Raw genomic sequence first — 14,886 nt, forward strand, 5'->3', positions numbered from 1 at the left:
TGGACGACGAAAGTCTACACACAACAACGTTGCGTCTGTTGCGTGTATTGTTTCTTATTTATGCGGATATTCATTCATTTAAAGAGGACTAAAAAATAATAATAACACAAAGTAAGTAAGTAAGCACATGCACATGAGGAAAAGCACAGAAATTCCCACGTTAGCGAGGATGTTCTCTTTGTAGTGTTTAAAAATTCGGACAGTACCTGAAGGCAGCACCATTAACTAAATGTTTTAGTTTTATTTCAACCTCCAATACACTGCTAAATCTCACAAAAAAAAGTCAGAATGCCTTCAATTCGACATGGTATTGTCCGTTACCGATTCGGCTTTTAAAACTTTATGTAAAATGTGCCAGTTTTGCTTCTCACGCCGAACTTTTGGCGCATGCGCAGTGTCATTTGAGGTTCAGGGGCACGATGGCTGCGGATAGTGCCTTGCTGCTGTCTCTGGTGGAGGAATTTGTCTCGGGACTACAAGACAGCAAGGCCAAAGATACAGCGACAGGTAAATAACTCTTCGTCTCATTTCCCCTGACATGTCTTCAGGTCGGTGCGGTGTGAATAAACGCCGTTGGGGGCTGCAGAGTTGCCGCCTCGACGATGCGCAACATTGCATGATGCTTAACTAGCTAACTTAGCGCCACAACATCCTGTGTGGTGTTACGACCTCATGACACAAAAAAACACTCGTTGCGCTTATAGTCTGCTTACTTCGTTTACTTCCTAACACATACTGGATGTATTCCTAGTGTTTTATTGCACTGTCACATTAGTAGTGTAGTGGATTTGACCACTAGCTCGGTGTGGTCTAACCACATGCTGCTTGCTAGCTGCAGTGTTTGTGTCCGGCTGAAAGCATCCTGTCAATGAACTCTGTAAGTTACCTTTGAACCTCGCCAAATGCCGCTAGTTAATCTGTAGGTAATTACCAGAGATAACTCGTGTCAGGTCAGTTTTGTGTATGGGGTAAAATTGGTTATTGCACCAGTGTTTTTAACAATTCACTAAATGTGTTTTTATTTCAGGTGTCAAAGATGGACAGTTCACAATACTGCAGCTGGTGGAGGCGCTGGGGTGAGTTGTCAGCATCCTCACAATAATGATAATTACACTATAAAGCATGACAATGCTGCAGTCAATGTCATTGTGTTTCTTTGTCTTATGGACGTGGGAGTGAAGAGGTTTCAGAGATGCATGACATTAGAAATATCGAGATATCAAGACACAACATGGTTTCATGATGAAGTTCTAACAAAGTTAGTTATATCTTTTGAAATAGCTGAACTTCATCTCCTCAAATGTTTATTTGATATGTCAGAGGCTTCTATAAAAAAAAATAGCTAGGCTCAATTTTAGGTGCTTTTTAAATACTCCAAATACTCTTCATTTACTTCTATGTTTTTTTCTCGACTGTAGACTGAGTTTGACGAGCTCTCAGCCACACACTCGAGCCAGAGGAGTCCAGCTGCTGTCTGAGGTTTTGCATGAGTGCTATGGGAATCTTACAGTGGCAGAAGGTACACATCTTTTTCACTTTGTTATATTTTATTCACTTCTCACTACTTCTTGGGGATTGTCTGGACCAACAGACACCATATTTTCTGAAGGGTATTTGGAAACCGTCATGAATAAATGTATCATGGTGGAATTTGAAACATGGTATTTGCATGGAAAGCTCCATTTGCTATCAATGAATGGAAAAAAGGGGAAACAATTACCAATGTCATTATCAGTAACACATATATATATCCCTGTTCCTCTTCTCCATAGTGGAAGTGCTGATTGCCTTCTATGAAAACCGTCTAAAGGACCATTACGTCATAACTCCACCTGTCCTGCAGGGGCTCAAAGCACTGGTGAGTGTCTGACTGTTACATCATCTGAAACACCCAGCATTACATTAACCGACTGTTACATCTGCAAGTTGGTTTATGCTGGATAGTTATGAGAGTAATTTTTGAGAATTTTCAGATGACATGACAGCAACATGGATGTTGTGTGTGTTTGTGTTTTTCCCAGACAAAATGTACAGTGTTGCCTCCGGGCTCAGCTGTGTCCATGCTGAGGTCATTGTTTCAGGATGTTCATGTACAGGTGAGTTTTGATGTTGTGTAACAATAAGATTTTATATTGAGTAAGTAACACTCACGTGAATCAAATATGATAATATCCAAGATAATCCAAAAAATAAAATACAATTAATATTCTGAAAATGTGAATTTTCACCTGTTCTCCTGCACAACTGCCATGCCTTCTCCAAGAACTTACCGTAGATAAAGTAAATACTTCCTCCTTAAACAACCAACCAACAGAACTTTCAGTGATACAAAACAAATCGTGATTCTTTTCTTGGATTTTTTCAAATAAAACACTTATTAAACCGTGATAAAGTGGACAGTGAAACACAAAGTGATATTCATCCTCCACAACTAAGACAAAGTACACACAATTGCTGTTCCTCAGGAATACCTTTATAAATTGCAGCAAGTTGGTTTAAATACATATAAATAACCCACCACCCCTCTTGTATTCATATTTTATGGGTAAATACATACATAACTGCTCTTATATGTAAGCATTGTGGTTTTGTTCATTTTTCCTCAGTCTCTGATGCTGGCTGAGAGATCATGTGTCTACAACATGCTCATCAACCTCATGGAAACCAGGGAGGCCGGTAAGACGCAGGGTTTTCGTCCAGTTGTTTTCCAGATCTGTTTTCCAGTTCTTTTCTCCATCTCATATAAAACAGTGAATCGGTTGAGTTTTAGTCATACTCTGTCTGACTAACCAGTCCCGAACTTCCTCAGATTTAGAGGAAGCGCTAAAAAAGATTTTAGTGGTGCAACTCCACCAACTTGGCAACTGTTCCCATGTAGAATTTTAGTCATTTTGCAGCTTCTGTCATGTATTTAACAAACCTGAATAAATCTGGCTCCTCCCATTTTTGATGAATCCACAGAACTGAAGGGTCTGGGGGCCGACTTTGTATTTGGCTTTGTCCAGTCAATGGACGGTGAGAGGGATCCTCGCAATCTCCTGTTAGCCTTTCAGATTGCAAAGAACATCATCCACCGAGGCTACGACCTAGGTGAGAGAAAACAGCATCTCTCTCACTGGTGTCTTCATACTGTCTGTGTCTCTTTGACCTTTTACTAACCTTCTTCTAACTCTAACGGGGTATTTATCTATTTGAACTCCCGTTCATTTCCTGTTTGCTGTCACAGGTAAATTCACAGAGGAGCTGTTTGAAGTGACGTCCTGCTATTTCCCCATCGACTTCACCCCCGTAAGTCCCTGTTTGCTCAGCTGCTTTGGACCGAGAGCTGATGAAAGCAACAGAGCGTAGCAGACAGAAATGTCATCAGCGACTTCCTGCCACCTCAGACGAATTTCGAAAACAAAAATACAGCCACCGTCTCAGGCACGCACTCTCTACGTCACTGAGCATCACATCTCTGTGATTGTTTGTTGACTCTGAGGCAAACCACAGTGCTGCCGATATGACGTGCCGTGTTTTGTGTAGTATGATGACTGATATGCTTTTATCACATTGAAATCTTACAATGCCTTCTTGGTCTTTGACATGAATATTTCGTGGTTTAGTTAAGATTTCTTGTGTGATAGCACTCGAAACCAAACTGAGAAGCTGCACAGAATAAACCATCCACCCCAGAGGAAGTGTTAGATTTTTTTAACATGAATTTCAAACCTATTAACTTAAATCAATTGCACATTGGAATGATCATGAAATTAATGTTTAAACATGGATGAAAATTTTGTTTTTACAAGCTCCATTCACTATTAAGTTTAAGTTTGCATGAACAGGTAATGCTATTGTGATGCATTCATAGAATTTGCATTGCTAAGAGACACTAATTATTAACATGGAGAATGTGTCACTGCTGAGCTTCTCCCTGGTGATCTATTTATTACATTTGTGAATGTGTATGTTCATAAATGATTTCCCTGTGTTTTAATAACCATCAATTTTCCACCCCAGCCTTCCAACGACCCCCACGGCATCACCAAAGATGAGCTGATAGAGGCACTGAGGGCCGTCCTCAGCGGGACGCCTAAGTTTGCAGAGGTGGGTCCATTTATGTTTGCTTTTTGGTGTAATGGACACGACGTGAGCTGTATGAGTTGGTGTTCATGATGTTTGTTACTGCACCGTTACAGTTCCTGTTGCCTCTTATAATTGAGAAGCTGGACTCGGACGTTCAGAGCGCCAAGCTGGACTCGCTGCACACTCTGGTGAGATTCCTGAGCCCATTTCTAAAATATCCTCCCTTCACCATCCTGTGGTGTTGGAGAAAACAATGTGCTGCTGCTAAAATATGCATACATGTGTGTCTGATTAGTTATTTTGGTCAAGTAATGTATTGGTAAAGGGTTAGAAAAGTAAAAATTCAGTTTCAGAAAAGTTAATGAACTCCATATTTTGCAGACTGCCAGTGTGTCACAGTATGAACATAAGGACTGTGCAGAATTCCTGGAGGGACTGTGGACCTCACTGCGCAGAGAGGTGGGTTTTATTAATATCAGAAGTGTTATTGTCGTGACTGTTGTACAAATGTGGTGTCTAAGCTTTGTTAGTACATAAAATATTGAAGGTTTGATTTTGTGATTAGCGTTGGAGTGTTAGAGTACTAATATCAATACATACTTAACAACAAACAACATTACAGCTGTGTCAACCAACTCTGGATCAGCAGTTTTAATCTCCACAGTGTTGATGTGATTAGTTTGTTGTTTGTCACCAGATGGCACCAGATTATGGCAGTAAGGTGCCGTACAAGTCAGAATCCTTAAACAAAAGAAGTGAGTGATGATTCACGTAAGCGAGACCAAAGTGTATGAGAAGAGAGGAACAGATGCAGTTGGTTGTGCATTTGAAATTCAAGCAAAACAAGATGGAGTCTTTTACTGTATGTCTTGTCTAAGACTTTAGACAAGACCTTCATGCTGTATGTAAAATCTTAACAAACTGATCACAGTTGTGCATTAGAATAACCATGTCCTTTGTTGTTTCACCATCCACACCAGAGTAAACAAGCTGCTGAGAGAGTGTGAAGTTAAATGTTCCTCTCATTGTTTGATGGCAGGTGTTTCAGACATCCAGCGAGAGGATCGAGTCTGCAGGCCTCGCTGCTCTTACCGCGCTCACTTCCTGTCTGTCTCGCTCAGTCCTCAACTCTGACTCTGAAGACGCCCTCAGCACCTTCCTGGACCTGGTTCTCAAAGGTGAAATGCAGAAATCTAACCTAAGTGCATACATGTTATAAAAAAAACAAATAAAAACACATGAATTAATTGATCGCATAAAATGCAAAATTCACTCGTTTTATGAAGTGACCTTGGATGACACTAAAGCAGCCGAAATAGAAAAGACTTGATAAACGACTGACTTAAATGTCCTGATGCAATAACAGCAGGGCAGTGCTGATGAAGTGAATGTGTCAGCGCTGTGGTAATGGGAGGGTTCACTGCAGTGTAGCGCTGCTTGTACAGATGGGCAGGAAATTATCACCACAATGACTGTTCACACATTCACAGTTAAATGTCTTGTCAACAGCCTTGTGCTGGTTGGCTGAGAACCACCAAGTACCACCAAGACTGTTAACCTGTCAATATGACATTTAACGTATGTTTTTGTTTTCTTTCCCTACAGTTCAGTGGATATTCATTTAGTGGTGCAGACAAACGTATATAAAATGTCTAGTTTATTATATCCACACCCTCCAGCCAATCAGAATCCAGAAATGTCCTCAGGGAGTTGTTCTATTCAGGGCAGTAAAGCCTTTAAAACAGAATGTGAGACACTGAAGATCAACACTAGATCAAGAGGTTTTTAGTGAGAGCTGCCTTTTCTGGCCCAGAGAGTCTCTCTACTAAGACTTTACTAACACTTTACAACTTCAATAACACACTCATGACTCTGCAGCTAAACAAGGAACTAAACTTTCTCCTCAGTATCTCATCTACAATAAAAGCCCAGTGTTGTTATTGATGATGTTGTTTCAGACTGTAAACATCACCTGTCTGAGCCGGACCTGAAGCTCGTGTGGCCCAGCGCCAAGCTGCTGCAGGCTGCCTGCAGTGCCTCCAACAGGGCGAGTCACATCATAACAACGGCTGTTATGCCCTCTCTCATCGAGCAGTACAACAGCAATACACAGGTAAATAAATAAAACTGAGATATATATATGTTTATTAGCTTAATTTAAACAATTTATAGCTGTTTGATAGGATGAGTTGAGCTTTTACTTTTACTTTCTGATACAAGTTTGATTTTGATTGCGTTGACTTTATTTGCATGCTTCAAACATTGTAGTTTTTGAGGAGGTGGGTGTGCACTTACACCCATTTAGGACTGACCACCTCGGTGTAAAAGAATTAAATCTTAAAAAATGAGAGGAAGAGAAAGAAAATATCTAAAATTAGAAAACAAAGACAACAATTCTACTGAATATCTACACTGTGGTTTTTCATGCTTATTTCCTGGTCGGGGCAACTTTATAATAAACAACAAAGGCTGACTCTGTCCTCTCTAACAGTGTTCCCATAGACGGACATTACTGGAGGTGGTGCTGCGATTCATCCAGTCAGTCAAAACCAGCCGGTCTTTGGAGAATGGTGAGTGCTTCATTCATCAGACAGCTCAGTATGTCAGATCAGCTCCAGGCTGTCAGGTCATGTCTGACCTCCCCCTCTTACAGCTGGCTCTTGTTCTATTTTCACAACCATAAAAAATGATGAAAACATCATTAACCATCAAATCATAGTTCCTCCATTTGTGAGGGAGGAATATCAACAACATAACAACATAGTTTAATCTCTTAACATTGAAGTTTGTGCATGTTTATATTGTATTAGTATTGTTTTCATCACTGTATATTTATGTTCTGTGACAATGGAGACGAGGGACAGAGTTAACTTTCCTCAAAGTCTGAAACAAACTCCAGATTTTAACTCTGTGTCTTCGTGTTTCTTCCCTGCTCATCAGAGGAGAGGGTGCTTCTAGCCTTCCGCGAGTCTCTGTGCAGCATGGCGTTTTCAGCTCTGACAGAGAACAACTCCAGTCTGCAGATCACAGCCACCTCTCTGCTCACCACACTGGCCCAACAAACAGGTGAGAGGCAGTAAATCACTTCAATTTACAACACACAGCAGAGGCAGAAATTCAGCACCCGTCTCAGGTGTTACTCACACTTTCTCTCTCAGGTCTGCTGTTGGACTCGGACATTGAGCGGGCTGTTGATCACCTGATCGGTCTGTTGCTGAAAGAGGAGGATGACAGAGTCAGGTCAGCTCAACTTTCATCTATTAATCATTTGATTCATTTTTTTGCTACTTTCCTGTTTCTCTCTCACACACAAAACAATGAAACAGAGCAACAGCTTTAAGCTTCCTTTCCCTTTTTATTTTTAACAAAATCAGGACATTTCAGTTGAACTAAACACTGATTGTGTCTCTATAACGTCCTGTCTGTGCCTCCAGCCTGGCTGTGGTAGAGTGCACCGGAGCCTTAGCAGAGCTTCACCCAGCAGCCTTCATCACTAAACTGATCCCTAGGCTAAAGAAGGAGATGTTTGATGGTAAGTGAAAAGCCTTGACCAAAAATAGACATGTGGACACGCAGTATGGAAAATGTAGAAGCACTCTACATATGTTGACATGTGTTTTTTGTTTGAAGTACTTGAAGGAATTTTCCTCAATTAATCACAGTTGATTTTCTATTTAAAACTTGTCAATGTCAAAATCTCTTCAAATTAAAAAACAGTTCTACACTATTAAATATTACACTGTTTTTTTAGATAGTTTTTTCATTTTTCATTTTCTTTTTATTGTGTTTTTCTTATTGCACTGACCATCATGTTGATGCACTCTGTGTTAATATGAGGACAATAAATCTCTAATCTAATCTCTAATTACAGAATCAAGACCGGCATAAACGATTTTATAAAAAAAAGGAAAGACCCAATAAACCTCTTTCTCTTCTCTCTCTGCTCAGAGCCTATGGATCAAGACAGCAACAAAGTGGCTTCGGAGCAGCAATCCCATCATGCAGTGCGTCAGCGGTGTTTGTCCGCTCTGGCTGCTGTGTCCACCCAACCCAGTGTTGTACGGGAGAGCACGCCGGTCCTCCTGGAGGTCCTCAGCTCAGCACACACAGGTGATCCGTCTGCACAGATGTTGAGTTTTAGTACTATAGAGCAGAAACTCAGTGCATCAGAATATCTGACTCAACATCTGGTTTATCCACGACCACATAAGAATGATATTGTTCATTCATAAATTGCTCTTCTGGAAAATTGATGGTGGAGTGAGACAGGAGGTATGATACTTGATATATGATATATAACGTGTTGAAGGGATAGTTCAACATTTTGGCACATTGGCCCATTGCAATAATCCCTATAGTTTTAGTAGTAGGTTCGTTACTTTTAATTGTTGGTGCAAGCTACTTTTAGAACGCCGGAGCAGAGCCGCAAGCTGCTCAGAGCTACGCTACAGAGGCAGATGGGATTTCTTGGTTTCCCTCATCAAACTCATCAAATACACAATCCAACAACTCCAAAACGCTCTGGTGGACAAGTTGTGACCTGCACATTCACCACGCTATGAGATAATAACAGAACGTTATGAGACAGAGTTGTTTTAGAGGTAAATGCAGAGACTGCTTGCCGAAAAACTGCTACCGACGGGAATGCGCATCAGCGGTTTTGCATGAATTTACCTCCTCCTAGCTAAAAATAGCTAGCACTGACAATTAAAGGTAATGAACCTACTCCTACTGTAAGACTATAAGGATTATGTCAATAGGCCAATTTGCCAAAATGTTGAACTATCCCTTTAACTAATCACTTTCTGTATAAGTGACTGTTAGCTGACTCTTCAAATCTCCCATCTTCAGTGTGCCAACATGAACTGTCTTGTATAAATTCAATAGGAAACTTCATATGAGTAACACTTGTTTTTTGTCTTTATTGATTTTTTAAAAAACATAACAACCCTTGAGCTGAAAAATGCAACACTGTACAAGAATATGAACATAAATACCAGATCAGTCCATTCCTCCTACCCTCCCCTCCTGGCCTGACTTCCAATTACTACAGAATAAACATTACCTCGACACAAGGAAGAAAATATATATAGAAGAATTAATAGATACAGTAATACATTATATTATTAAGACCAAAAACATAAGAGCAGAATAACAGTAACCTAAGACAGGATATATGAAACCGCCAATGAGTGACACTTCTTGTCGTTTTCAGGCAGCGTGGGTTTCTCAGTAGAGGAGGTGGTGTTGGCGTGTCGCAGCCTTCAGAGGATAGCGGAGCAGGTTCAGGACACAGAGGAGACGGGACAGTGCTTCCATGATGTCATCGTCCCACGCCTGCTCTCACTGGCGCTCCAAGCAGCTCTGCAGGGTGAGCAGCTCTTCCTATTCTCTCATCCTCCATCCCAGCATCAGATATCACTAGAGGAGTCTGACCGTACCTGGCTTGTGTTTAACGGTGACCTCACACCACCTTTGTTCCTCACTGTCACCACACTGGTGCATGTTTTTTTTTGCAGGTGACGGTTCCTCTGGTGGTAGCAGCCCTCTGGTAGAGGAGGTGGTCCTGTCTGCGATGGCCCCAGTCATCAGCACATCCTGCTCCAGGCTACAGCCAAAGTCAGTGCAAGCTCTCTGCTGCTCTTTCTGTCTTTGTTTTTCCTTTTTCAAGAAGACTTGTGTAACATTGCCGCCCCCTCCCCTCTCTGTCAGACATCACAAACAGTAACACTCTCTCAAGAGCCAACAGCATCGTTAAGGACAATATACTGTAGACCCCGGTTACCACCTGTTTGAACTTTTACCATAGGGGCCATAGGTCTATCAAATCCGCAACTACTAGATTTACAATTAGCTTCTTTCCCAATACCATAATCTCATTTAACAAACACAGTAAATAAACTCAGTCCACCTGTTTGCATTTATTATATTTGTTGATGCACCACTGTGGAGTAGTGCTCTCAATCTCATATTTTAATTTGCAATGATAATAAAGGCTTTCAATTCAATTCAATGCTGCAAAAAGTGCAGCACTATAATATTTGTTTGATATTTTATTCTGGTACAACGTCAAAGTACATGGCGGATCTATAATCCATAGGATGAAGACCTCAAACCAAAACTCATCAGTCTAATAAAGTTCTGCAGAGAGCAGGTCTAGAAAAGGCCCTTAGTCTTTTGCATTTTAAACCCAGATCACATTCATATGCTTCATAATTAAAACCCTACTCTCTCTATTAATCTTGCAGCCATTCTGTCTGAAGAACTTGTGGCACTGTAAACAGTTGTGAACAAGCCGTTTTTAAAACAGTTGATTGTTTATGTTTATGTTTATGTTTATGTTTATGTTTCTTAAATCAGTTCTCAGATCTTCTCTCAACCTTGCACATGGGAAACCTTGAATATTTAGCATCAGTTTCCTGTCTGTCTCAATTCTCTGTCTTTGATGCACTTTGATGTTTTTTGCACTGATGTGCTGTGAAAAGCACGTTTCATGGGGTTTGTGTGGTTTTCCTCCCGGGGCGATTGGTGTCATCAGGCTGGCGGGACAGACGGCGTCGAGGGCCGTGTCTCTCTTCCTGGACGGAGACGTCTCCTTTTTGCCTGACAACTCCTTCCCCTCACACATCCAGCTGCTCAAGGTCTGTCTGTATAGAAATGTGTGTATACAAGATGTTTGCTTTAAAGATTGTCTCCTTATATTTTGGTAAAAGAACAAATTTGTTGTTGTCAACTGTATTGCAAAATTTAAATACGTATACCTAACATATTACCTTAATTAGAGGTTATTTTTTGTAGAATTTGCACCTTTCATGTCAGTATTTCCTGAATGTTGTGGTTACGGAAGTGTGTAATGTTTGTCCTGAAGCAGCAGGGGGACTCATGGAGCCAGTCTCAGATGGTTTGCCTGCTTATCGGCTGCGTGTGTTCGTTACCTCGCAATGTGAGTTTCATCTTCAGCGCCTTTTTCCATTTTTACTGAAAGTCTTAAAACTCACTGCTGTGGTTCCTGAAGCTGTGTTGTGACGTGTATTGTGATCCGTGTGCGGTCAAGGTGGAGGTGCCCCGGATGGACCAGCTGCTGTCACAGCTGGAGGAGATGAGCTGCACCTGCAGCCACCCGCTGTCATACACCTCTGCTGCAAAGTGCTTCGCTGGGCTGGTCAACAAGAGATCACAGGGTCAGTTTGATACAGGGACACGTTTTATTGGAGAAACGTAGAGCTTCATCTTGTCAAATAGAAACTTAGGATTTTTCTTTGGGTTTTTTCTGCAGGCGATTCTCTTGACAGTCTGATTCAGAGCACGATGAAAAGAGTGTGTAGGGAGCTGGAGTCCACATCCTCTGCTGCACGCACTCAGGCATTCACCCTCATGATCTGGGTAAGACTTACTCCGATTCATATCTGTCTGTTGGCTGCTCATTTTTTGCATGATTATGTTTCACATAGAAAATATGGAAAGGTTTAATTCAATTTTATAATTTTTTATTGTCAGATGTCACTAAATAAATATAGCTAATTATTTGAGTATAAGAGAAAGACAATGCAGTGAGTTTGTCTTTGTCTCCAGGTGGCCAAAGCTTTGCTTCTCCGATACCACCCACTGTCTACAGCACTGACTGACAAGGTAAATAATGATGTCCTTTATTTAACACTCCTTATCTGAGTGCTTGAGTAGCATCACAGACAAAATGTTTGTGTGTCTCTTGAAGCTCTTCTCTCTGCTCGACGATGCCGACCTGGGTCCGATGGCAGCGGACAGCTTCTCGCTGCTGATGAGCGACTCCGCCGACGTCCTGAACCGCGGTTGCCATGCCGACGTCCGCATCATGTACCGCCAGCGCTTCTTCAGCGAGAATTCCGCAAAGTTGGTTCAGGGCTTCAATGCTGCGCCGCAAGGTATCGAGCCACAGCTCTGCAGAGTTCAGTGTTTATAGGAGACACTGACAGACCTTGTTTTTGTCCTACTTTCATTACACGCAGTTAATGTTACACATTCTCTGTCTTTTCTCTAGAGAAGAAGCCTAACTACCTGAAGGCTCTGTCCAACATCGTCAATAAACTGCCAAAGCAGGTTCAAATCACTGAGCTGCCAGCGGTGAGTAAACAGGAAGCTGTTCATGCATAAACGGCACTTACGTAAGCTGCTGTAGACAGTGACCGTCTGCTGGCCCAGTAATAATGTGAACGGTCTTGTCTCTGTCCAGCTCCTGTCTTTGCTGCTGGAGGCCTTGTCGTGTCCCGATCAGGGCGTCCAGCTGTCCACCCTGTCCTGTCTGGAGCCCGTCCTCATCGACCCACTACCAGCTCTCATACAGCAGCTGGAGGCGCTGGTCAGCAGGCTGCTGGCCCTCATCACCAGTCCAGTCATGGTCAGTGAGACGCTGAACTTCTGACTGATCTCTATTCTCATTTTTATTCTCAAACAGAAATATGTTGTGGCATAACACTGGGTCTTTATCATTCAGACGGATCTGTCAATCATACAGCATGAACCTGTTCATTAGTCCCAGCTCTTGACAGCATTTTGTCTGTTTCTTGCTCCTCACAGAGCGTCAGGATCGCCTCACTGCGCTGCATCCATGCTCTGTCCCGCTTCCCTGAACATGAGGTAAAACTCTAAACATGTCCATGTGTTTATGTGTGAAAACCTTGTGGTGCAGTTAAATATTAAATTAGAGAGTCTCTTCTTGGCCAGTATGCAAGTATAAATAATCTCGGAGGGAACTTAACTTAAGAATTTCACATGAAATGCTCCACCCCATATATTCCATTCACTTCCATTCAATTGATGTGGATTCTTCATTCAGGTAGTTTGGGGGTTTTATATAGTGAGGACAGGATTTTTTTTGATCAGTTGTGATTTTCTGAATATTATTATAAAATGTTGAAGCAGAGTAAACCTAACCTATTGTCTCAAGTTATTTTATGTTAATAGTGGGTATTGACTCTATAAAATCATGTCACACACAAAACCCATGAATATAATACAGCATCTTCACCTAAAGCAAGTGCTGTAAGCGGATAAGTCTGAGCTGCTGATGCCACGTGACATTTGTGTGATAAGAAATCTTATGAAACCAAAATTGTGATAGCAAAAGAAAAACCGTCTGTGATCACTTGTATGTTTCAGATCATGCCGTTACGGGCCCGCGTGCTGCGAGCTCTGGCTCAACCTCTGGACGACAAGAAGAGGCTGGTGAGGAGAGTGGCAGTCGAGGCACGAGGAGAGTGGTAAGACAGTACAGGATATTTACACTGCTACAATACTGTCACTGTGTTTATGGTTGGATCTGTGTGTCAGCTTGTCTCTGACTTGTTTTCCTCACAGGTTCCTTTTAGGAAGTCCTGGGGGAAGGTGACTTTACTCCTCAAACACAACCCCAATGTCCCCTTCGACCCCTTCAACCCCCCGACACAGTTGAGAGCCTCAGTCTCCAGGATCAGAGCTGTGCTGTCCACACACCAGCTCTCATTACCCCCCCAACACACACACACATCCTTCCCTTATCCACTCTATGGATCTTCCAGCACCCCCTCTTGCCCTTCCTGCTCTCATCTCTTTAACCAGAATCCCTCCATCTTCCACCTTCTTTCCCTTTTTACCGAAAATGCTTTTTGTTCTGAGCATTTCTATCTTTATAAACGCACAAGTAAAAGAACATGGACTGACTGTGGAGCATAGTCTAAGTTAAAAGATTGAAAACAACTAGTTTATTAATATTAATGTGTAACCCCACATTACATGTACATTGTTGTCTTTTTCTCTACATATCACAGGAGACTGGGTTGCGTGAAGACATTTTGGTCATGTGTACTAGTTCTTACTTACTGTCAATCAGTCATATGAACAGCTACAACAACTTCTCAGAAAACAGGATGTCATGATGAAATGAAAGATGAGTTACCGCAGTTTCACCAAATAGAATGTCTCTGGCTTATGAAATAGTAAAAGAGAATAATGAGAATAAGTGATGAAACCTGATCAAATTCATAGGATCTAAAATTCAAAATGACTTCAATGCACTTTGCATGTTTCAACTCCTGTATGAAGAGAAAAAGGAAACGGTACATATAATCAGTGGAAGAGTCACTGCAGTGCTGGTGGACTGAGTGATCTCCTGACCTGTGGCGGCAAACATTTTCTCTTTTATAAAACTTTATGACCATTTAGAGAACTGGGACCCCAGGAAAACATCACTGGATACAAAGACGTGGACTTGAAGCCAAATGAAGCACTGAACCCAGCAGGCACTGACAGCCTTGTATCTTCTCATCTGGATGAATGTGTTTACTGAGCAGCCGTGTCTTAGCAACAGCTGGCGTGTTTGATTTCTGTCACTGTGGTGCACCGGCCCGGGTGGAGTTGTAGCGACAAGGGAAAATGTAAAATGTGGATGTGCCAATCACCCCTCCCCCACCACCATCACCACTACTACCACATCCCGCGGTTGCTCATAGGGCGACAAGAATCAAGCACCTCTACGTGTATCACGCCTCCACTGACTGGGTGAAATTTTAAGATTAATTTTTACAGAATTAAATATGTGTTTACGTTAAAATTCATTAATGATTGATTGTAAGTTATGTGAAGTTTGTCCAACATCTGCCTTGTATCGGCTCAACAAGTATTGATGCTATATCACAGTTAATGTTGAATCATTTCATTAAGGTTGGCTGACTTCGGACCTCTCATCATGGAAGCCAAGGAAATAGACAATATTTAAAATGTCTAACTTAAGATGTCATTAAAACTTTTCTTTGTAATTACACTAAAGCCATCTGTCTTTTTTTTTTTCAAAGTATTTTTTTGTAC

At 41.6% G+C, this 14,886-nt stretch overlaps 1 protein-coding gene across 2 annotated transcripts; it reads left to right on the forward strand.

Moving 5' to 3' along the window:
* The first annotated feature begins 401 nt into the window (after positions 1-401).
* On the forward strand, positions 402-14,840 carry mms19 (MMS19 homolog, cytosolic iron-sulfur assembly component). Of its 2 annotated transcripts, none has more exons than XM_085762074.1 (31): positions 402-507; positions 1,028-1,076; positions 1,419-1,519; positions 1,773-1,858; positions 2,022-2,096; positions 2,607-2,676; positions 2,962-3,090; positions 3,227-3,288; positions 4,003-4,089; positions 4,182-4,256; positions 4,450-4,527; positions 5,108-5,246; positions 6,027-6,181; positions 6,560-6,638; positions 7,009-7,134; positions 7,227-7,308; positions 7,503-7,600; positions 8,017-8,178; positions 9,284-9,439; positions 9,588-9,687; positions 10,607-10,709; positions 10,937-11,011; positions 11,123-11,249; positions 11,345-11,451; positions 11,641-11,697; positions 11,783-11,969; positions 12,086-12,168; positions 12,278-12,442; positions 12,622-12,681; positions 13,204-13,304; positions 13,402-14,840. In XM_085762074.1, exons 1-31 carry the CDS (start codon positions 420-422, stop codon positions 13,430-13,432), a joined length of 3,093 nt encoding a protein of 1,030 aa, XP_085618200.1. In that variant the 5' UTR covers positions 402-419; the 3' UTR covers positions 13,433-14,840. The 2 variants fall into 2 exon arrangements, with proteins under 2 accessions (XP_085618200.1, XP_085618201.1); XM_085762075.1 differs by having other exon boundaries at positions 10,940-11,011.
* Positions 14,841-14,886: the final 46 nt, after the last annotated feature.

Source organism: Trachurus japonicus, chromosome 19 (genome assembly GCF_045865225.1).
Source record: "Trachurus japonicus isolate A0001 chromosome 19, Traja_1.0".
Lineage (NCBI taxonomy): Eukaryota > Metazoa > Chordata > Actinopteri > Carangiformes > Carangidae > Trachurus > Trachurus japonicus.

Excerpts from the sequence above, each read along its gene's own strand:
- mms19 (XM_085762074.1), top strand. The coding sequence starts at position 420 with ATGGCTGCGGATAGTGCCTTGCTGCTGTCTCTGGTGGAGGAATTTGTC. Across the intron at positions 4,257-4,449 it reads TGGACTCGCTGCACACTCTG|ACTGCCAGTGTGTCACAGTA; the intron begins GTGAGATTCCTG and ends CATATTTTGCAG. Across the intron at positions 11,452-11,640 it reads CATTCACCCTCATGATCTGG|GTGGCCAAAGCTTTGCTTCT; the intron begins GTAAGACTTACT and ends CTTTGTCTCCAG.